Raw genomic sequence first — 21,711 nt, forward strand, 5'->3', positions numbered from 1 at the left:
ATCGGAAAGCCGAAAATTCCAAAAATCGAATCTCGAAAAATTGGAAATTCAAAATATCGAAAATCGAAACTGAAAATCCGAAAAATTGAAAAATCCGGAAATCAAAAATCGGAAAGTAAAAGAATTGAATATTCGAAAGATTCGAATAGTCGGAAAATGAAAATTCGAAAATCAAAAAACGAGAACTTTAGAAATCGAAAAGTAAAAAATTGAAAAATCGAAAATTTGAATCTTGAGATTTCGAAAATGCCAAAATAAAAAAAATACAAAAAATCGGAAGTTCTAAAAGTAAAAATGGGAAAGTTTAAAAACTAAAGAATGGAAAAATCAATAAAAATTGAAGATTCGAAAAATGAAAAATCGAAAAGTCGAAAGTGGGCATTTCGGAAAATAGAAAAAACCAAAATCCAAAGAAAGGAAATTCGAAAAATCTTGAAATCGAAAATTGTACGAATCAAATATTTAACAAATCGAAAGTCGAAAAACTAAAAATCAAGAAACCAAAAATCGGAAAGTAAAAAAATTGAAAATTCGAAAAATTCAAATAGTCGGAACCGAAACTTCGATGAAAATAATATTCCAAAAATCGAAAATCGAAAATGGAAAGATCTAAAATTCGAGAATTCGGGATGTTGAAAAATTGAAATGTTGAATGTAGAATGGAAAAATTTGAAAAATCAAAAGTCGAAAACTCGAAAATGGAGATTTTCTTGAAAAATTGAGAAAACGAACAATCGAAAAACCGAAAATCGAAAAGTCGAAAAAACGGAAATTGAAGAAGTCGAAAAACAAATTCAAAAAATTAAAAAATCGAATGTCCGAAAATTGAAATTCAAAATATAGAAAAACCGAGAAATCGAAAGATCGAAAATTGGAGATGTTGAAATATCGAAAAACGGTCGAAATTCGAAAAATTGAAAAATCTAAAAACTGAAAATTCAAAAATAAAACATTCGAAAAATCGAAAGTCGAAAAATTAAAAAATCCTGAAATCAAAAGTCTGAAAGTAAAAAAAATGAAAATTCGAGTACTCGGAAATTGAAAATTCATGGCAGCAAAAAATCGAAAATTACAAGAAACTGAAGTGTAAAAGCTGTAAAATGGAAAAATTGAAAAATCGAAAAGTCGAAAAACAAATTCGAAAAATCCAAAAATCGAATGTCGAAAAATTGAAAATTCGGAAAATCTAATGTCGGAAAATCGAAAAGTCTAAAAAACGGAAAATGGAAAAGTCGAAAAACAAATTCGAAAAATACAAAAATCGAATGTCGAAAAATTGAAAATTCTAAAAATCAAATGTCGGAAAATTGAAATTCGAAATGTCGAAAGTCGAAAAACCGGAAAATCAGAAAGTCAAAAAATCCAAATTGTTTAAAACTGGAAATTCGAAAAATCAAAAATCGGTGAATTTGAAAATGAAACATCAATAAATCGAGAAATCAAAAGATCGAAAATTCGAAAAATCGAAAATCTGAAAAAACAAATTCGGAAAATCCAGAATCTAGAATTCGAATAATTGAAAATTCGAAAAACGGAACATCGAACTAATGAAAAGTCAAAAGTCAAAAATTCGATAAATCAAATACTCAAAAATTGAAAATTCCAAAAATCGAAGAGATTTTCAAAAATTCAGGAAACGAAGAATTGAAAAACCGAAAATTGAAAAGTCGAAAAACCGAAAATTCGGAAAATCGGGGAGTCAAAAAATGCGAATTGTCGAAAACTGGAAATTCGAAAAATGCAAAAATCGGCGAATTGGAAAATGAAATATATCAATAAATTGAGAAATCGAAAGATTGAAAAGTTGAAAAACCGAAATTCGAAAAATCGAAAGTCGAAAAATTAAAAAATCCCGAAATCAAAAAATGGGAAAGTCAAAAATTTGAAAATTCGGAAATTGAAAATTCATCGCACCAAAAAATCGAAAATTAAAAGAAACTGAAGTGTAAAAGCTGTAGAATGGAAAAATTGAAAAATCGAAAAGTCGAAAAAACGGAAAAATTGGAAAAGTCGAAAAACGTTCGAAAAATCCAGAAATCGAATGTCGAAAAATTGAAAATTCGGAAAATCTAATGTCGGAAAATTGAAAAGTAAAAAAAACGGAAATTGGAAAAGTCGAAAAACAAATTCGAAAAGTCCAAAAATTGAAATTCGAAATATCGGAAGTCGAAAAATCAAAAATCGGCGAATTGGAAAAAGGCAATATCAATAAATTGAGAAATCGAAAGATTGAACAGTCGAAAAACCGAAAATTCCACGAATCAAATATTTAACAAATGGAAAAAATGAAAGTTCGAAAAATCTAAAGTCAAAAAATTAAAAAATCCCGAAATCAAAAGTCGGAAAGTAAAAAATTTGAAAATTCGGAAATTGAAAATTCATCGCAGCAAAAAATCGAAAATCAAAAGAAACTGAAGTGTAAAAGCTGTAGAATGGAAATATTGAAAAAAGTCGAAAAAACGGAAATTGGAAAATCCGAAAAACAAATTCGAAAAATCCAAAAATCGAACGTCGAAAAATTGAAAATTCGGAAAATACAATGTCGAAAAATCGAAAAGTCTAAAAAACTGAAATTAGAAAAGTCGAAAAACAAATTGGAAATATCTAAAAACCGGACAATCGGAAAGTCAAAAAATCCAAATTTTGAAAACTGGAAAAATCGAAAATCGGTGAATTTGAAAATGAAACATCAATAAATCAATCGAAAAATCAAGAGATCGAAAGTCGAAAAATTAAAAAATCCTGAAATCAAAAATCGAAAAGTAAAAAAAATGAAAATTCAAAAAATTGGAATAGTTGGAAATCAAAAATTAGATGAATATATTGTTCCAAAAATCGAAAATCGGCAAACTGAAAACTGAATTATCGGAAGACCTAAAATTTGAAAATTCGAGATGTTAAAAAATTGAACAGAAAAGTCAAAAACTAAAAATTGACAAGTCAAAGCTGTAGAATGGAAAAATTGAAAAATCTAAAACTCGAAAATAGATTTTTCAAAAATTGAGAAAACGAAGAATCGAAAAATCCAAAAATCGAAAATTCAGAAAATTGTAAAGTCCAAAAATTGGAATTGTCGAAAACTGAAAATTCGAAAAATTAAGTAGTTCATAAATCAAAAATCAGAAAGTAAAAATTCGAAGTCTAGAAATCGAAAATTCGAGATGTTGAAAAATTGCATAGAAAAATCGTAAACTAAAAATTGAAAAGTCCACAAGCGGTAGAATGGGAAAATTGAAAAATCAAAAATTCGAAAAATCAAAAATCGACAACTCGAAAATAGAGGTTTTCAAAAATTCAGAAAACGAAGAATCAAAAAACAAATTCGAAAAGTCCAAAAATCGGAAAGTCAAAAAATCCAACTGAAATATCGAAAGATCTAAAATTCGAAAATTCGAAATGTTGAAAAAAGACCCAGAAAAATTAAAAATTGAAAAGCCTAAAAGCTGTAGAATGGAAAAATTGTAAAAATCGAAAATTGTTAAAATGTAAAAAGGAAGAATCGAAAAACCGAAAACCGATAAGTCGATGAAACGGAAATTCGAAAAGTAAAATAAATTAGAAAATCAAAAAATCCGAATTGTTGAAAAATCGAAAAAACTTTGATAAATCAAATACTCGGAAAACCGAAAATTCGGAAAGTCAAAAAGTCTGGATTCTCGAAAACTGAAAATTTAAGTAATTAAAAATCGGCGAAGTAAAAAATGAAACTTTCGAATGTCACAACAAGTATTTCGAAAATGTAGCCCTGTCACCATAACCACGCTATATTTTTGAAATCGACACGTCGAAATCTACATCTCTGAATTTTTGAGAATTTATAAACAACTTTTTCACAAATGAAAAAGAAATTGCGGAGCGCTTAGAGTCGACATTGGCTTGAGCGCGCGCTGGTCTCCAGATCAAACTAATTCTCACCCGACGAATTACCTCAAATGACACGAAATTTTCATTGACAGGCCCCTATGCAACTTGTACCCCGACCAAGCCCCCTACACCGTCTGCAACAGCTCCCTCTCCGAGTTCGGAGTACTGGGCTTCGAGCTCGGCTACTCGATGACCAACCCGAACGCCCTCGTCATCTGGGAAGCCCAATTCGGCGACTTCAACAACACGGCCCAGTGCATCATCGACCAGTTCATCTCTTCAGGTCAAGCCAAATGGGTGCGTCAAAGCGGTCTCGTCATGCTCCTGCCGCACGGCCTCGAAGGCATGGGTCCCGAGCACTCCAGCGCGCGTCTGGAGCGTTTCCTGCAGATGTCGTCCGACGACCCCGACTACTTCCCACCAGAGAGTGACGAATTCGCCGTGCGCCAGCTCCACGACATCAACTGGATCGTAGCCAACTGCACCACCCCCGGCAATCTGTTCCACATTTTGAGAAGACAGATCGCGTTGCCGTTCCGCAAACCGTTGATTTTGATGACCCCGAAGAGCTTGTTGCGTCATCCCGAAGCCAGGAGCAGCTTCGACGAGATGCTCGAGAACACGGAGTTCCAGAGGATCATCCCGGATTCGAGCGTGGCGAGCCAGAGTCCGCAGAACGTGAAGAAGGTGATTTTCTGCTCGGGGAAGGTTTACTATGATCTGAAGAAAGCGAGGGAGGATAGGAAGTTGGAGAACGATATTGCGATCACGCGTGTCGAACAGGTGCGTTCTTGTTTAATTTAGTGCGACTTTAAATATATTTTTTCTTGTCAAGATTTCTCCATTCCCGTACGACTTGATCAAGAGCGAGTGTGCCAAGTACCCCAACGCGCAGCTCTCGTGGGCCCAAGAAGAGCACAAGAACCAAGGACCTTGGTTTTACGTCCAGCCCAGATTCGAGACAGCTCTGACCGGCTCCCGAGACGTCGTGTAAGTAGCGACCCTGACCCTCCTAGTTAGAAAGTCGGCGTGAAGATAAGATTCTAGCTCGTTGAACTGTTTCAGTACGGAGAAGGAGAGTAGAGGTTGGTTCGCTAAGTTGTTTTCAAACAAGGAACCTAAACCTCCACCGAAACCGGAGACTGAAACGTTAGCAGAAACTAGAGTCGTTAGGTGAGAGCTGCAGTCGTATCTTCACTTTTTGTTGCTTTCTGTTGCCACTAACTAAAAAAAATGTAGTGATGTGGCCACTACAACACTCCCCGCCTGAAAGTAAATAGCCGATTTAGTTGTGTTTTTTGATGTTTCTGTGGGAGCGATTTTGAAGTGTTTATTTTGCAGCTACGTCGGCAGACCCACCGCCGCCAGCCCCGCCACCGGCAGCAAGGCCCAGCACCTCAAAGAGCTCTCCCATCTGTTGGACGATGCGATGGCATTGTAAATTTCGAAAACGGTCAAGAGAGAATATTTATTCTAGTGTCAGTTAATTTATTTTAGGTTGGTATAGATTTTAAAGGCACTGAATAATTTTTAAATTAAATGTAATTATGTAAATAGTTTACCGCACCATTATTGTATTGTAAATTGTTGCGTGTTACCTCTGTTGCTGAAACTATTGAAATCTTATCTAGTATTAATATACTCAACCGGATGGAACGGGGGTGGTGTAAGAGTATTTTAAAACTGTTATTTATTTATTGTAAGGATGGACTATTTTTGAATGACACTATTGCTTAAGTGTTCCAGTGTTTTTTTTCTACCTTACCATACACACAAAAAAAAATTGAGGTTGGAAGGTAAGTTGGGTAATTGGAGTGGGAACGTTATTTTTAGTAGCCGCACTTTGACGCGTACGTGGGTGTGCCGCTCCCTAACAATAACGGACCATCAGCACACTCTGATTTGCAGGTTTATTTATGACATTTGCAGCATGATCTTGGCAGCAGCGTTAAATAAAATACCTCTGGCAAGGTTGGAAATGGGTACAAGAATAAATTCAACATAACCTTATTCGAAATTTAATTTGACAAGTTTGGTTTTTGGCGTGTAAGGTTTAACCAATCAGAGAAATGGGAACATTTTTCCACAGCCTATCCTAATCCAAAAACTTTTTGGTCACTCCGTTATAATGTACTATGTTCTTGATTGGTTATTTAAATAATCCCTATCCCTGGTCAAAGTTATTTCGACAAAACTTTCCTTGTCCTTGAAGTATTCAAGGACCAGGAAAGTTTTAATCTCGCTTCTTCGAAAAGTTGTGAAATTTAATTTTGCGTTTCGAAAATTCCAAGTTTGAGATTTCGAAAAAGTGAAACCTCTAGAAATTGAAAAGTAGAATAAAGGTGAGTCTGAAAACTCAAAACGGAAATTTGAAAAATCGAAAAAATTAAGTTTAAAAAATGGAAGAATGGAAAAATCGAAAATCAGAAAATTAAAAATTGAAAATCGAAGGATTCTGATACTTAGTTATTGAAAATTGGGAAAATCTAAAATTGAAAAATTCTAAATGTTGATAAATTACACGTAAAAATCGAAAAGTAAAAAAAATAGAAGTCTAAAAACTGTAGGATGGAAAAATTGAAAAATCGGAAGTTTTAAAAATGAAAATTCAAAAAATACGAAATCGAAATTTTTTAAAATTGAGTAAACGAAAGATGGAAAACCGAAACGTCGAAAAAACGGATTTTCGAAAAATCAAAAATGTAAAAAAACAAATTCAAGAAATCTAAGAACGAGAATTCGAAAAATCAAGTCATTAAACCGAAAATTAAAAAAATCCGAGTTGTCAAAAATTGAAAATTCGAAAAATCGAAAAGCGCTGAATTGAAAAATGACATCAAAAAATCGAAAACTCGAAAAATTCAAATATCGGAAAATTGAAAATTCGATTAATTATTAATATTTAAAAAAATTGAAAATCGAAAATTGGAAAGTCGAATAGTTCAAAAGTCGAGTAATCGGAATTCGAAAATTCGAACATCGAAAGTAGAAAACCGAAATATCGGAAAGTAAATAAACTGAAAATCCGAAAAATTTGAGTAGTCGAAAATTAAAAATTCGAAAATTCGATGAATATAATAGTCCAAAAATCGGCAAACTGAAAACTGAAATATCGAAGATCAAAAAATATAATTCTGGAAAAATCTAAAATTCGAAAATCCGATATGTTCAAAAATCGTAAACAAAAATCAAAAAGTAAAAATTGAAAAGTGTAAAAGCTGCCGAATGGAAAAATTGAAAAATTCGAGATGTTGAAAAATAACGGAAAAATCGAACAGTAAAAAAATATAAATCTAAAAACTGTAGAATGGAAAAATTGAAAAACCGAGTTTTAAAAATGAAAACTCAAAATCGAATTTTTTTAAAATTGAGTAAACGAAAGATGGAAAACCGAAAACTCGAAAAAACGACAATCTGAAAAAACAAATTCGAGAAATCAAAAATTCGAATAATTGAAAAATCGAAAAGCGAACATTGGATTAATCAAATTTTTAAAAAATTGAAAATCGAAAATATGAAAAATCAAAAGCCAAAAATTTGATAAGTCAAATAAGTACTCAAAAAACCGAAAATTCGAAAAATCGAGTCATTAAACCGAAAATTCAAAAAATCCGAGTTGTCAAAAATTGAAAATTCGAAAAATCGAAAATCCGCGAATTGAAAAAAGACACGTCGAAAATTCGAATATCGGAAAATTGAAAATTCGATTAATTATTATTAATAATTAAAAAAATTGAAAATCGAAAATTGGAAAGTCGAATAATTCAAAAACCGAGTAATCGGAATTCGAAAATTCGGCAAACTGAAAACTGAAATATCGAAAATCAAAAAATATAATTATCGAAAAATCTAAAATTCGAAAATTCGAGATGTTCAAAAATCGTAAACAAAAATCAAAAAGTAAAAATTGAAAAGTCTAAAAGCTGCCGAATGGAAAAATTGAAAAATAGTAAAACTCGAAAATCGGGATTTTGAAAAATTGAGAAAATGAAGAAACGGGAATTCAAGAAATTGAAAAAACGAAAATTCGAAAATAGAACATTCGATTAATCAAATATTAAAAAAAATCAACTTCGAAAATATGAAAAAGCAAAACTCGAAAATTCGATAAATCAGATATGCAAAAAAATTCTAACTTTTTGTACGCTGCTGTAGTTGTGCAATAAACTTATTCTTATTCTTATTCTTATTCAAAAAATCGTTTTTCAGCAAATTAAAAATTGATACATCGAATGATCTAAAATTCTAGATGTTGGAAAATCGAAATTAGAAAAATTGATAGTTCGAAAATGAAAAATTGAAAAGTCGAAACTCGAGATTTCGAACAAAAAAAACGCCAAAATCCTCAAAAAGGAAATTTGAAAAATCGAAAATTCGAATACTCGAAAATAATTAATCGAAAAATGAAAAAAAATTAAAAGTCTAAAACTTGTAGAATGGAAAAATTGGAAAAAAAAATTGAAAAACCAAAATCCAAAAAAGGTAAATTCGAAAAATCTAAAATTCGAGAAAACGAAATTCGATGAATCAAATTATGTATTTAAAAATTGGAAAATCGGAAAATGAAAATCTGAAAATCGAAGAATTCTGATAGTAATTGAAAATTGGAACAATCGAAAATTCGATGTTGAAACACATTTAAAAAAAAAGCGAAAATCGCCAAACTGAAAACTGAAATATTAAAAAATCTAAAATTCAAAAATTCGAGATGTTGAAAAATCAGGGAAAAATCAAAAATAAAAAAAAATTGAAATCTAAAAACTGTAGAATGGAAAAATTGAAAAACGGAAAGTTCGAAAAATGAAAACTCAAAAATTACAAAATCGAAATTTTTAAAAATTGAGTAAACGAAAGATGGAAAACCGAAAAATCGAAAATCTGAAAAAACAAATTCGAAAATTCCAAAATCGAGAATTCGAATAATTGAAAAATCAAAAAACCGAACATTCGATTAATCAAATATTCAAAAAATTGAAAACCAAAAATATGAAAATTCGGCAGTCGTTAAACCGAAAATTCGGAAAATCGGAGTAAAAAAATCCGAGTTGTCAAAAATTGAAAATTCGAAAAATCGAAAATCGGCGAATTGAAAAGACACATCGAAAAATCAAAAAATCTAAAACTCGAGAATTTCGAATATCGGAAAATTGAAAATTCGATTAATCAACTATTGAAAAAAATTGAAAATCGAAAATTGGAAAGTCGAAAAATTCAAAAATCGAGTAATCGGAATTCGAAAATTCGAACATCGGAAGTAGAAAACCGAATAATCGGAAAGTGAAAAATCCAAAATTCGAAAATCCGAGAAGTTCAAAAATCGCAAAGAAAAATCAAAAAGTAAAAATTGAAAAGTCTAAAAACTGCCGAATGGAAAAATTGAAAAATCGTAAAACTCGAAAGTCGGGATTTTGAAAAATTGAGAAAATGAAGAAACGACGGGAATTCGAAAAATTGAAAAAACGAAAATCCGAAAATTCGCCAATAGAACATTCGATTAATCAAATATCAAAAAAATTGAACTTCGAAAATATGAAAAAGCAAAACTCGAAAATTCGATAAATCAAATATTCAAAAATCGGTAATCAGCAAATTAATTAAAAATTGATACATGGAATGATCTAAAATTCGAGATGTTGGAAAATCGAAATTAGAAAAATTGATAGTTCGAAAATGAAAAATTGAAAAGTCGAAACTCGAGATTTCGAACAACGGAAAATCGAAAAAGCCAAAATCCTCAAAAAGGAAATTTGAAAAATCGAAAATTCGAATACTCGAAAATAATAAATCGAAAAATGAAAAAAAATTAAGTTTAAAAAATGGAAGAATGCAAAAATCGATAATGGAAAATTCGAAAACGAGCAATTGAAAAGTCCAAACCCTATTATAGAATGGAAAAGTTGAAAAATTGAAAAAGCCAAAATCAAAAAAAACAACTTTTAAAAATCGAGAACTCTAAATTCGAAAGATCGAAAATTCCAAAAATCGGGAAAATGAAAACTCAAATATCGAAAACTCGCAAAATCTACAATTGAAAATTCGAAATGTTAAAAATCGCAGAGAAAAATCGAAAAGTAACAGTTGAAGTCAAAAAACTAGAATGAAAAAACTAAAAAATCGAAAATTGCTAAAAATGAAAAATCGAAAATTTCTAAAAATGCAACATCTAAAATTTGAAAATCGAAATTTTGAAAAAATGAGTAAACAACGAATCGAAAAGTCGAAAATCTGAAAAGCAGAAATTCAAGCAATCCAAAAAGCGATGTTTCGAATTTCGAAAATTGAAAATTCGAAAAATTAAAAAATAAAAAAAAAATTGAAAATTCGAATCGGAAATATTGAAAAATCGAAAAATGAAAAATCGTAAACTTGAAATGCGAGATTTTGGAAAATTGAGTATACGAAGAATCGAAAAATCGAAAAAATTGAAATTTGAATAGTGGAAAATTCGACAACATAACGTTCGGATTAATCAAATATTCAAAAAATTTAACTCGACAATTCGATAAATCAGATACTCGAAAAACCAAAAAATTGAAAGTTGAAAAATCGAAAATTCGAAATTTCGGAAAGTTGAAAACTCGTAAAATTGGTAAGTAAAACGGCTGAAAATTCGAATGTCAAAAAATAGAAAAATTCGAAGTCAAAAACTGAAAAATCTAAAATTGTGAAAATGTGATGATTAAAGTAATCGATAAATAAGCGAAAGATCAGAATTTCGAAGATTCGAGATGTAAAAATTGCAAAGTCTAAAAACTGTGGAATGGAAAATTTGAAACACCGAAAATTTCAAAAATGAAAAATTGAAAACTCAAAACTCGAGATTTTGAAAACTTGACTAAACGAAGAATAGGAAAACCGAAAATCGAAAAGTCTAAAAAACGGAAATTGAAAAAGTTGAAAAATGAATTCAAAAAATCCAAAAATCGAAAATTCAAAATATAGAAACTACGGAAATTCGGAATTCGAAAAATTAAAAAACTTAAAAACCAAAAATTCGAAAATAAAACATTCGAAAAATTAAATAATCCTGAAATCAAAAGTCGGAAAATAAAAAGCTTGAAAATTCGAATAGTCGAAAACTAAAAATTGTACAGTCTAAAACTTGTAGAATGGAAAAATTGAAAAATCGAAAATTGGTAAAATGAAAAATCGAAAACTCGAAAATAGAGATTTTCAAAAATTGAAAAAACGAAGAATCGTAAAACAAATTCAAAAAATCCAAAAATCGAGAATTAGAATAATCGAAAAACCGAAAATTCAGAAAATCGGAAAGTCAAAAACCCCGAACTGTCGAAAAGAGGAAATTCGAAAAATCGAAAATAGAGATTTTCAAAAATTGAGAAAACGAAGAATTGAAAAACCGAAAATCGAAAAGTCGAAAAACAAATTCAAAAAATTGAAAATTTGAGAAATCGATTGTCCGAAAATTGAAGTTCGAAATATCGAAAAACCGAAAATTCGGAAAATCGGAAAGTCAAAAAAATCCGAGTTGTCGAAAACTGGAAATTCGAAAAATCGTAAATCGGCGAATTGGAAAATGAAATATCAATAAATTGAGAAATCGAAATATTGAAAAGTGAAAAACCGAAAATTCGAACCAAATATTTAACAAATGAAAAAATCGAATGTTCGAAAAACAGAAAGTCAAAAATTAAAAAATCTTGAAATGAAAAGTCGGAAAGTAAAAAATTTGAAAATTCGAGTAGTCGGAAATTGAAAATTCATCGCAGCAAAAAATCGGAAAGTCGAAAAAACGGAAATTGCAAAAGTCGAAAAACAAATTCGAAAAATCCAAAAATCGGATGTAGAAAAATTGAAAATTCGGAAAATCTAATGTCGGAAAATTGAAATTCGAAATATCAAAAGTCGGAAAAAAGAAAAACCGGAAAATCGGAACGTCAAAAAACCTACATTGTTGAAAACTGGAAATTCGAAAAAATGACAATCGGTGAATTTGAAAATGAAACATCAATAAATCGAGAAATCAAAAGCTCGAAAATTCGAAAAGTCGAAAATCTGAAAAAACATTCGAAAAATCCAAAATCGAGAATTCGAATAATTGGAAATTCGAAAAATTGAACATCGGACATATGAAAAATCAAAAATCAAAAATTCGAGAAATCAAATACTCAAAAATTGAAAATTCGGAAAATCGAAAAGAGATTTTCAAAAAGTGAGAAAACGAGGAATTGAAAAACCGAAAATCGAAAAGTCGAAAAACCGAAAATTCGGAAAATCGGAAAGTCAAAAAATGCGAATTGTCGAAAACTGGAAATTCGAAAAATCGAAAATCGGCGAGTTGGAAAATGAAATATATCAATAATTTGAGAAATCGAAAGATTGAAAAGTCGAAAAACCGAAAATTCGAAATATCGAAAATTCCATGAATCAAATATTTAACAAATGGAAAAATCGAAAATCGAAAAAGTAAATTCATCGCAGCAAAAAATCGAAAATTGAAAGAAACTGAAGTGTAAAAGCTGTAGAATGGAAATACTGAAAAATCGAAAAGTCGAAAAAACGGAAATTTTAAAAGCCGAAAAACGAATTCGAAAAATCCACAAATCGAATGTCAAAAAATTGAAAATTCGGAAAAGCAAATGTCGGAAAATTGAAATTCGGAATATCCAAAATCGAAAAATCGAAAATCGATGAATTTGAAAACGAAACATCAATACGAGAAATCAAAAGATCGAAAGTCGAAAAATTAAAAAATCCTGAAATCGAAAATCGAAAAGTAAAAAAATTGAAAATTCAAAAAATTCGAATAGTTGGAAATTGAAAATTCGAAAAATCGAAAATTAGATGAATATATTGTTACAAAAATCGAAAATCGGCAAACTGAAAACTGAATTATCGAAAGATCCAGAATTCGAAATGTCGAGATGTTGAAAAATTGTACAGAAAAATCAAAAATAAAAATTGACAAGTCAAAGCTGTAGAATGGAAACTGGAAACTCGAAAAATCGAAAATTCCAAACGTTGAAAACTCGGAAAACCAAAAATTCGAAATATCCAACATCAGATAAATCAAATACTAGAAAAACCGAAAATTTGGAAAATCAAAAAATCACGAAATGTGGAAAACTGAGAATTCGAAAAATTAAAAACTAAATCAAAAATGGGGAAGTAAAAAAACTTTAATTTCAATTAAAATCGAAAACTAAAAATTGGAAAGTCTACAAGCTGTAGAATGGAAAAATTGAAAAATCAAAAATCGACGACTCGAAAATAGAGATTTTCAAAAATTCAAAAAACGAATCGAAAAATCGAAAAATCGGACAATCGAAAAGTCAAAAAAATCCAAATTGTCGAAAACTGAAAATTTGAAAAAAAAAGTTCCAGAGGATCATCCCGGATTCGAGCGTGGCCAGCCAGAGTCCGCAGAACGTGAAGAAGGTGATTTTCTGCTCGGGGAAGGTTTACTATGATCTGAAGAAAGCGAGGGAGGATAGGAAGTTGGAGAACGATATTGCGATCACGCGTGTCGAACAGGTACGTTGTATAATTTAGTGCGACCTTAAATATATTTTTTCTTGTGAAGATTTCTCCATTCCCGTACGACTTGATCAAGAGCGAGTGTGCCAAGTACCCCAACGCGCAGCTCTCGTGGGCCCAAGAAGAGCACAAGAACCAAGGTCCTTGGTTTTACGTCCAGCCCAGATTCGAGACGGCTCTGACCGGCTCCCGAGACGTCGTGTAAGTAGCGACCCTGACCCTCCTAGTTAGAAAGTCGGCGTGAAGATAAGATTCTAGCTCGTTGAACTGTTTCAGTACGGAGAAGGAGAGTAGAGGTTGGTTCGCTAAGTTGTTTTCAAACAAGGAACCTAAACCTCCACCGAAACCGGAGACTGAAACGTTAGCAGAAACTAGAGTCGTTAGGTGAGAGCTGCAGTCGTATCTTCACTTTTTGTTGCTTTCTGTTGCCACTAACTAAAAAAAATGTAGTGATGTGGCCACTACAACACTCCCCGCCTGAAAGTAAATAGCCAACGATTTAGTTGTGTTTTTTGTTGTTTCTGTTGGGGCGATTTTGAAGTGTTTGTTTTGCAGCTACGTTGGCAGACCCACCGCCGCCAGCCCCGCCACCGGCAGCAAGGCTCAGCACCTCAAAGAGCTCTCCCATCTGTTGGACGATGCGATGGCATTGTAAATTTCGAAAACGGTCAAGAGAGAATATTTATTCTAGTGTCAGTTAATTTATTTTAGGTTGGTATAGATTTTAAAGGCACTGAATAATTTTTAAATTAAATGTAATTATGTAAATAGTTTACCGCACCATTATTGTATTGTAAATTGTTGCGTGTTACCTCTGTTGCTGAAACTATTGAAATCTTATCTAGTATTAATATACTCAACCGGATGGAACGGGGGTGGTGTAAGAGTATTTTAAAACTGTTATTTATTTATTGTAAGGATGGACTATTTTTGAATGACACTATTGCTTAAGTGTTTCAGTGTTTTTTTTCTACCTTACCATACACACAAAAAAATTTGAGGTTAGAAGGTAAGTTGGGTAATTGGAGCGGGAACGTTATTTTTAGTAGCCGCACTTTGACGCGTACGTGGGTGTTCCGCTCCCTAACAATAACGGACCATCAGCGCACTCTGATTTGCAGGTTTATTTATGACATTTGCAGCATGATCTTGGCAGCAGCGTTAAATAAAATACCTCTGGCAAGGTTGGGAATGGGTACAAGAATAAATTCAACATAACCTTATTCGAAATTTAATTTGACAAGTTTGGTTTTTGGCGCGTAAGGTTTAACCAATCAGAGAAATGGAAACATTTTTCCACAGCCTATCTTAATCCGAAAACTTTTTGGTCACTGCGTTATAATGTAACATGTACTTGATTGGTTATTTAAATAATCCCTATCCCTAGTCGAAGTTATTTCGACAAAACTTTTCTTGTCCTTGATGTATTGGACTGTACTTCAAGGACCAGGGAACTTTTAATCCCGCTTCTTCGAAAAGTTGTGAAATTTAATTTTGCGTTCCGAAAATTCGAAGCTTGAGATTTCGAAAAAGTGAAACCTCTATAAATTGAAAAGTAGAATAAAGGTAAGTCTGAAAACCCAAAAAGGAAATTTGAAAAATCGAAAAAATTAAGTTTAAAAAATGGAAGAATGGAAAAATCGAAAATCAGAAAATTAAAAATTGAAAATCGAAGGATTCTGATACTTGGTTATTGAAAATTGGGAAAATCTAAAATTGAAAAATTCGAAATGTTGATAAATTACACGTAAAAATCGAAAAGTAAAAAAAATAGAAGTCTAAAAACTGTAGGATGGAAAAATTGAAAAATCGGAAGTTTTAAAAATGAAAATTCAAAAAATACGAAATCGAAATTTTTTAAAATTGAGTAAACGAAAGATGGAAAACCGAAACGTCGAAAAAACGGATTTTCGAAAAATCAAAAATGGAAAAAAACAAATTCAAGAAATCTAAAATCGAGAATTCGAAAAATCAAGTCATTAAACCGAAAATTCAAAAAACCCGAGTCGTCAAAAATTGAATGGAAAAATCGAAAATATGCGAATTGAAAAAACGAAAACTCGAGAAATTTGAATATTGGAAAATTGAAAATTCGATTAATTATTAAAAAAATTCAAAAAAAAAATTGGAAGTCAAATAATTCAAAAATCGAGTAATCGGAATTCGAAAATTGAGAAAATGAAGAAACGGGAATTCAAGAAATTGAAAAAACGAAAATTCGAAAATAGAACATTCGATTAATCAAATATTAAAAAAAATCAACTTCGAAAATATGAAAAAGCAAAACTCGAAAATTCGATAAATCAGATATGCAAAAAAATTCTAACTTTTTGTACGCTGCTGTAGTTGTGCAATAAACTTATTCTTATTCTTATTCAAAAAATCGTTAATCAGCAAATTAAAAATTGATACATCGAATGATCTAAAATTCTAGATGTTGGAAAATCGAAATTAGAAAAATTGATAGTTCGAAAATGAAAAATTGAAAAGTCGAAACTCGAGATTTCGAACAAAAAAAACGCCAAAATCCTCAAAAAGGAAATTTGAAAAATCGAAAATTCGAATACTCGAAAATAATTAATCGAAAAATGAAAAAAAATTAAAAGTCTAAAACTTGTAGAATGGAAAAATTGGAAAAAAAAATTGAAAAACCAAAATCCAAAAAAGGTAAATTCGAAAAATCTAAAATTCGAGAAAACGAAATTCGATGAATCAAATTATGTATTTAAAAATTGGAAAATCGGAAAATGAAAATCTGAAAATCGAAGAATTCTGATAGTAATTGAAAATTGGAACAATCGAAAATTCGATGTTGAAACACATTTAAAAAAAAAAGCGAAAATGGCCAAACTGAAAACTGAAATATTAAAAAATCTAAAATTCAAAAATTCGAGATGTTGAAAAATCAGGGAAAAATCAAAAATAAAAAAAAATTGAAATCTAAAAACTGTAGAATGGAAAAATTGAAAAACGGAAAGTTCGAAAAATGAAAACTCAAAAATTACAAAATCGAAATTTTTAAAAATTGAGTAAACGAAAAATGGAAAACCGAAAAATCGAAAATCTGAAAAAACAAATTCGAAAATTCCAAAATCGAGAATTCGAATAATTGAAAAATCAAAAAGCCGAACATTCGATTAATCAAATATTCAAAAAATTGAAAACCAAAAATATGAAAATTCGGCAGTCGTTAAACCGAAAATTCGGAAAATCGGAGTAAAAAAAATCCGAGTTGTCAAAAATTGAAAATTCGAAAAATCGAAAATCGGCGAATTGAAAAGACACATCGAAAAATCAAAAAATCTAAAACTCGAGAATTTCGAATATCGGAAAATTGAAAATTCGATTAATCAACTATTGAAAAAAATTGAAAATCGAAAATTGGAAAGTCGAAAAATTCAAAAATCGAGTAATCGGAATTCGAAAATTCGAACATCGGAAGTAGAAAACCGAATAATCGGAAAGTGAAAAATCCAAAATTCGAAAATCCGAGAAGTTCAAAAATCGCAAAGAAAAATCAAAAAGTAAAAATTGAAAAGTCTAAAAACTGCCGAATGGAAAAATTGAAAAATCGTAAAACTCGAAAGTCGGGATTTTGAAAAATTGAGAAAATGAAACGACGGGAATTCGAAAAATTGAAAAAACGAAAATCCGAAAATTCGCAAATAGAACATTCGATTAATCAAATATCAAAAAAATTGAACTTCGAAAATATGAAAAAGCAAAACTCGAAAATTCGATAAATCAAATATTCAAAAATCGGTAATCAGCAAATTAATTAAAAATTGATACATGGAATGATCTAAAATTCGAGATGTTGGAAAATCGAAATTAGAAAAATTGATAGTTCGAAAATGAAAAATTGAAAAGTCGAAACTCGAGATTTCGAACAACGGAAAATCGAAAAAGCCAAAATCCTCAAAAAGGAAATTTGAAAAATCGAAAATTCGAATACTCGAAAATAATAAATCGAAAAATGAAAAAAAATTAAGTTTAAAAAATGGAAGAATGCAAAAATCGATAATGGAAAATTCGAAAACGAGCAATTGAAAAGTCCAAACCCTATAGAATGGAAAAGTTGAAAAATTGAAAAAGCCAAAATCAAAAAAAACAACTTTTAAAAATCGAGAACTCTAAATTCGAAAGATCGAAAATTCCAAAAATCGGGAAAATGAAAACTCAAATATCGAAAACTCGCAAAATCTACAATTGAAAATTCGAAATGTTAAAAATCGCAGAGAAAAATCGAAAAGTAACAGTTGAAGTCAAAAAACTAGAATGAAAAAACTAAAAAATCGAAAATTGCTAAAAATGAAAAATCGAAAATTTCTAAAAATGCAACATCTAAAATTTGAAAATCGAAATTTTGAAAAAATGAGTAAACAACGAATCGAAAAGTCGAAAATCTGAAAAGCAGAAATTCAAGCAATCCAAAAAGCGATGTTTCGAATTTCGAAAATTGAAAATTCGAAAAATTAAAAAATAAAAAAAAAATTGAAAATTCGAATCGGAAATATTGAAAAATCGAAAAATGAAAAATCGTAAACTTGAAATGCGAGATTTTGGAAAATTGAGTATACGAAGAATCGAAAAATCGAAAAAATTGAAATTTGAATAGTGGAAAATTCGACAACATAACGTTCGGATTAATCAAATATTCAAAAAATTTAACTCGACAATTCGATAAATCAAATACTCGAAAAACCAAAAAATTGAAAGTTGAAAAATCGAAAATTCGAAATTTCGGAAAGTTGAAAACTCGTAAAATTGGTAAGTAAAACGGCTGAAAATTCGAATGTCAAAAAACAGAAAAATTCGAAGTCAAAAACTGAAAAATCTAAAATTATGAAAATGTGATGATTAAAGTAATCGATAAATAAGCGAAAGATCAGAATTTCGAAGATTCGAGATGTAAAAATTGCAAAGTCTAAAAACTGTGGAATGGAAAATTTGAAACACCGAAAATTTCAAAAATGAAAAATTGAAAACTCAAAACTCGAGATTTTGAAAACTTGACTAAACGAAGAATAGGAAAACCGAAAATCGAAAAGTCTAAAAAACGGAAATTGAAAAAGTTGAAAAATAAATTCAAAAAATCCAAAAATCGAAAATTCAAAATATAGAAACTACGGAAATTCGGAATTCGAAAAATTAAAAAACTTAAAAACCAAAAATTCGAAAATAAAACATTCGAAAAATTAAAAAATCCTGAAATCAAAAGTCGGAAAATAAAAAGCTTGAAAATTCGAATAGTCGAAAACTAAAAATTGTACAGTCTAAAACTTGTAGAATGGAAAAATTGAAAAATCGAAAATTGGTAAAATGAAAAATCGAAAACTCGAAAATAGAGATTTTCAAAAATTGAAAAAACGAAGAATCGTAAAACAAATTCAAAAAATCCAAAAATCGAGAATTAGAATAATCGAAAAACCGAAAATTCAGAAAATCGGAAAGTCAAAAACCCCGAACTGTCGAAAAGAGGAAAAATCGAAAATAGAGATTTTCAAAAATTGAGAAAACGAAGAATTGAAAAACCGAAAATCGAAAAGTCGAAAAACAAATTCAAAAAATTGAAAATTTGAGAAATCGATTGTCCGAAAATTGAAGTTCGAAATATCGAAAAACCGAAAATTCGGAAAATCGGAAAGTCAAAAAAATCCGAGTTGTCGAAAACTGGAAATTCGAAAAATCGTAAATCGGCGAATTGGAAAATGAAATATCAATAAATTGAGAAATCGAAAGATTGAAAAGTGAAAAACCGAAAATTCGAACCAAATATTTAACAAATGAAAAAATCGAATGTTCGAAAAATAGAAAGTCGAAAAATTAAAAAATCCTGAAATGAAAAGTCGGAAAGTAAAAAATTTGAAAATTCGAGTAGTCGGAAATTGAAAATTCATCGCAGCAAAAAATCGGAAAGTCAAAAAAACGGAAATTGCAAAATCGGATGTAGAAAAATTGAAAATTCAGAAAATCTAATGTCGGAAAATTGAAATTCGAAATATCAAAAGTCGAAAAATCGAAAAACCGGAAAATCGGAACATCAAAAAACCTACATTGTTGAAAACTGGAAATTCGAAAAAATGACAATCGGTGAATTTGAAAACCACACACACAAAAAAAATATTTGAGGTTAGAAGGTAAGTTGAGTAATTGGAGCTGGAACGTTATTTTTAGTAGCCGGACGCGGGTGTTCCGCTCCCTAACAATAACGGACCATCAGTACACTCTGATTTGCAGGTTTATTTATGACATTTGCAGCATGATCTTGGCAGCAGCGTTAAATAAAATACCTCTGGCAAGGTTGGGAATGGGTACAAGATTAAATTCAACATAACCTTATTCGAAATTTAATTTGACAAGTTTGGTTTTTGGCGCGTAAGGTTTAACCAATCAGAGAAATGGAAACATTTTTCCACAGCCTATCCTAATCCGAAAACTTTTTGGTCACTGCGTTATAATGTAACATGTACTTGATTGGTTATTTAAATAATCCCTATCCCTAGTCGAAGTTATTTCGACAAAACTTTCCTTGTCCTTGATGTATTGGACTGTACTTCAAGGACCAGGAAAGTTTTAATCCCGCTTCTTCGAAAAGTTGTGAAATTTAATTTTGCGTTCCGAAAATTCGAAGCTTGAGATTTCGAAAAAGTGAAACCTCTAGAAATTGAAAAGTAGAATAAAGGTAAGTCTGAAAACTCAAAAAGGAAATTTGAAAAATCGAAAAAATTAAGTTTAAAAAATGGAAGAATGGAAAAATCGAAAATCAGAAAATTAAAAATTGAAAATCGAAGGATTCTGATACTTGGTTATTGAAAATTGGGAAAATCTAAAATTGAAAAATTCGAAATGTTGATAAATTACACGTACAAATCGAAAAGTAAAAAAAATAGAAGTCTAAAAACTGTAGGATGGAAAAATTGAAAAATCGGAAGTTTTAAAAATGAAAATTCAAAAAATACGAAATCGAAATTTTTTAAAATTGAGTAAACGAAAGATGGAAAACCGAAACGTCGAAAAAACGGATTTTCGAAAAATCAAAAATGTAAAAAAACAAATTCAAGAAATCTAAAATCGAGAATTCGAAAAATCAAGTCATTAAACCGAAAATTCAAAAAACCCGAGTCGTCAAAAATTGAATGGAAAAATCGAAAATATGCGAATTGAAAAATCGAAAACTCGAGAAATTTGAATATTGGAAAATTGAAAATTCGATTAATTATTAAAAAAATTGAAAATCGAAAATTGGAAGTCAAATAATTCAAAAATCGAGTAATCGGAATTCGAAAATTCGAACATCGAAAGTAGAAAACCGAAATATCGGAAAGTAAAAAAACTGAAAATTCGAAAAATTTGAGTAGACGAAAATTAAAAATTCGAAAGTTCGATGAATATAATAGTCCAAAAATCGGCAAACTGAAAACTGAAATATCGAAAATCAAAAAATATACTTCTGGAAAAATCGAAAAATCTAAAATTCGAAAATCCGATATGTTCAAAAATCGTAAACAAAAATCAAAAAGTAAAAATTGAAAAGTGTAAAAGCTGCCGAATGGAAAAATTGAAAAATTCGAGATGTTGAAAAATCACGGAAAAATCGAACAGTAAAAAAATAGAAATCTAAAAACTGTAGAATGGAAAAATTGAAAAACCGAGTTTTAAAAATGAAAACTCAAAATCGATTTTTTTTTTAAACTGAGTAAACGAAAGATGGAAAACCGAAAACTCGAAAAAACGAAAATCTGAAAAACAAATTCGAGAAATCAAAAATTCGAATAATTGAAAAATCGAAAAGCCGAACATTCGATTAATCAAATTTTTAAAAAATTGAAAATCGAAAATATGAAAAATCAAAAGCAAAAATTTGATAAGTCAAATAAGTACTCAAAAAACCGAAAATTCGAAAAATCGAGTCATTAAACCGAAAATTCAAAAAATCCGAGTTGTCAAAAATTGAAAATTCGAAAAATCGAAAATCCGCGAATTGAAAAAAGACACATCGAAAATTCGAATATCGGAAAATTGGAAAGTCGAATAATTCAAAAACCGAGTAATCGGAATTCGAAAATTCGAACATCGAAATTAGAAAACCGAAAAATCGGAAAGTAAAAAAACTGAAAATTGGAAAAATTTGAGTAGTCGAAAATTAAAAATTCGAAACTTCGATGAATATAATACTCCAAAAATCGGCAAACTGAAAACTGAAATATCGAAAATCAAAAAATATAATTCTCGAAAAATCGAAAAATCTAAAATTCGAAAATTCGAGATGTTCAAAAATCGTAAACAAAAATCAAAAAGTAAACATTGAAAAGTCTAAAAGCTGCCGAATGGAAAAATAGAAAAATC

General features: G+C 30.1%; 2 protein-coding genes across 7 annotated transcripts in view; both read left to right on the top strand.

The window, feature by feature from the left end:
* The window catches only part of LOC135131118 (2-oxoglutarate dehydrogenase complex component E1-like), a 43,024-nt gene extending 37,420 nt beyond the window's left edge, over positions 1 to 5,604 (top strand). For 3 of the 6 annotated variants that reach the window (XM_064058666.1, XM_064058664.1, XM_064058665.1), the window contains 4 exons: positions 3,957 to 4,647; positions 4,700 to 4,854; positions 4,930 to 5,037; positions 5,206 to 5,604. In XM_064058666.1, the coding sequence (XP_063914736.1) occupies positions 3,957 to 4,647; positions 4,700 to 4,854; positions 4,930 to 5,037; positions 5,206 to 5,305 (1,054 nt within the window). In that variant the 3' untranslated portion in view covers positions 5,306 to 5,604. The remainder of the gene's footprint in view (positions 1 to 3,956; positions 4,648 to 4,699; positions 4,855 to 4,929; positions 5,038 to 5,205) is intronic. The other 3 variants (XM_064058667.1, XM_064058668.1, XM_064058669.1) reach the window with 1 other exon arrangement.
* A 190-nt stretch (positions 5,605 to 5,794) lies between these two features.
* On the top strand, positions 5,795 to 14,316 carry LOC135130790 (2-oxoglutarate dehydrogenase complex component E1-like). Its single transcript, XM_064058212.1, has 4 exons — positions 5,795 to 5,830; positions 13,204 to 13,359; positions 13,409 to 13,563; positions 13,918 to 14,316. Exons 1-4 carry the CDS (start codon positions 5,795 to 5,797, stop codon positions 14,015 to 14,017), a joined length of 447 nt encoding a protein of 148 aa, XP_063914282.1. The 3' UTR covers positions 14,018 to 14,316.
* Positions 14,317 to 21,711: the final 7,395 nt, after the last annotated feature.

This window comes from Zophobas morio, unplaced genomic scaffold (assembly GCF_036711695.1).
Source record: "Zophobas morio isolate AGI-343-1 ecotype UQ-CSIRO unplaced genomic scaffold, CSIRO_AGI_Zmor_V1 ptg000018l, whole genome shotgun sequence".
In the NCBI taxonomy this organism is placed as follows: domain Eukaryota; kingdom Metazoa; phylum Arthropoda; class Insecta; order Coleoptera; family Tenebrionidae; genus Zophobas; species Zophobas morio.

What these genes read in the sequence shown, in the direction of transcription:
- LOC135130790 (XM_064058212.1), top strand. Translation starts at nt 5,795, where the DNA reads ATGATCTTGGCAGCAGCGTTAAATAAAATACCTCTG. An exon ending in CGTTAAATAAAATACCTCTG is followed by an intron (nt 5,831 to 13,203) that starts GCAAGGTTGGAA and finishes TGAAAAAAAAAG; the next exon opens with TTCCAGAGGATCATCCCGGA. An exon ending in CGATCACGCGTGTCGAACAG is followed by an intron (nt 13,360 to 13,408) that starts GTACGTTGTATA and finishes TTTCTTGTGAAG; the next exon opens with ATTTCTCCATTCCCGTACGA.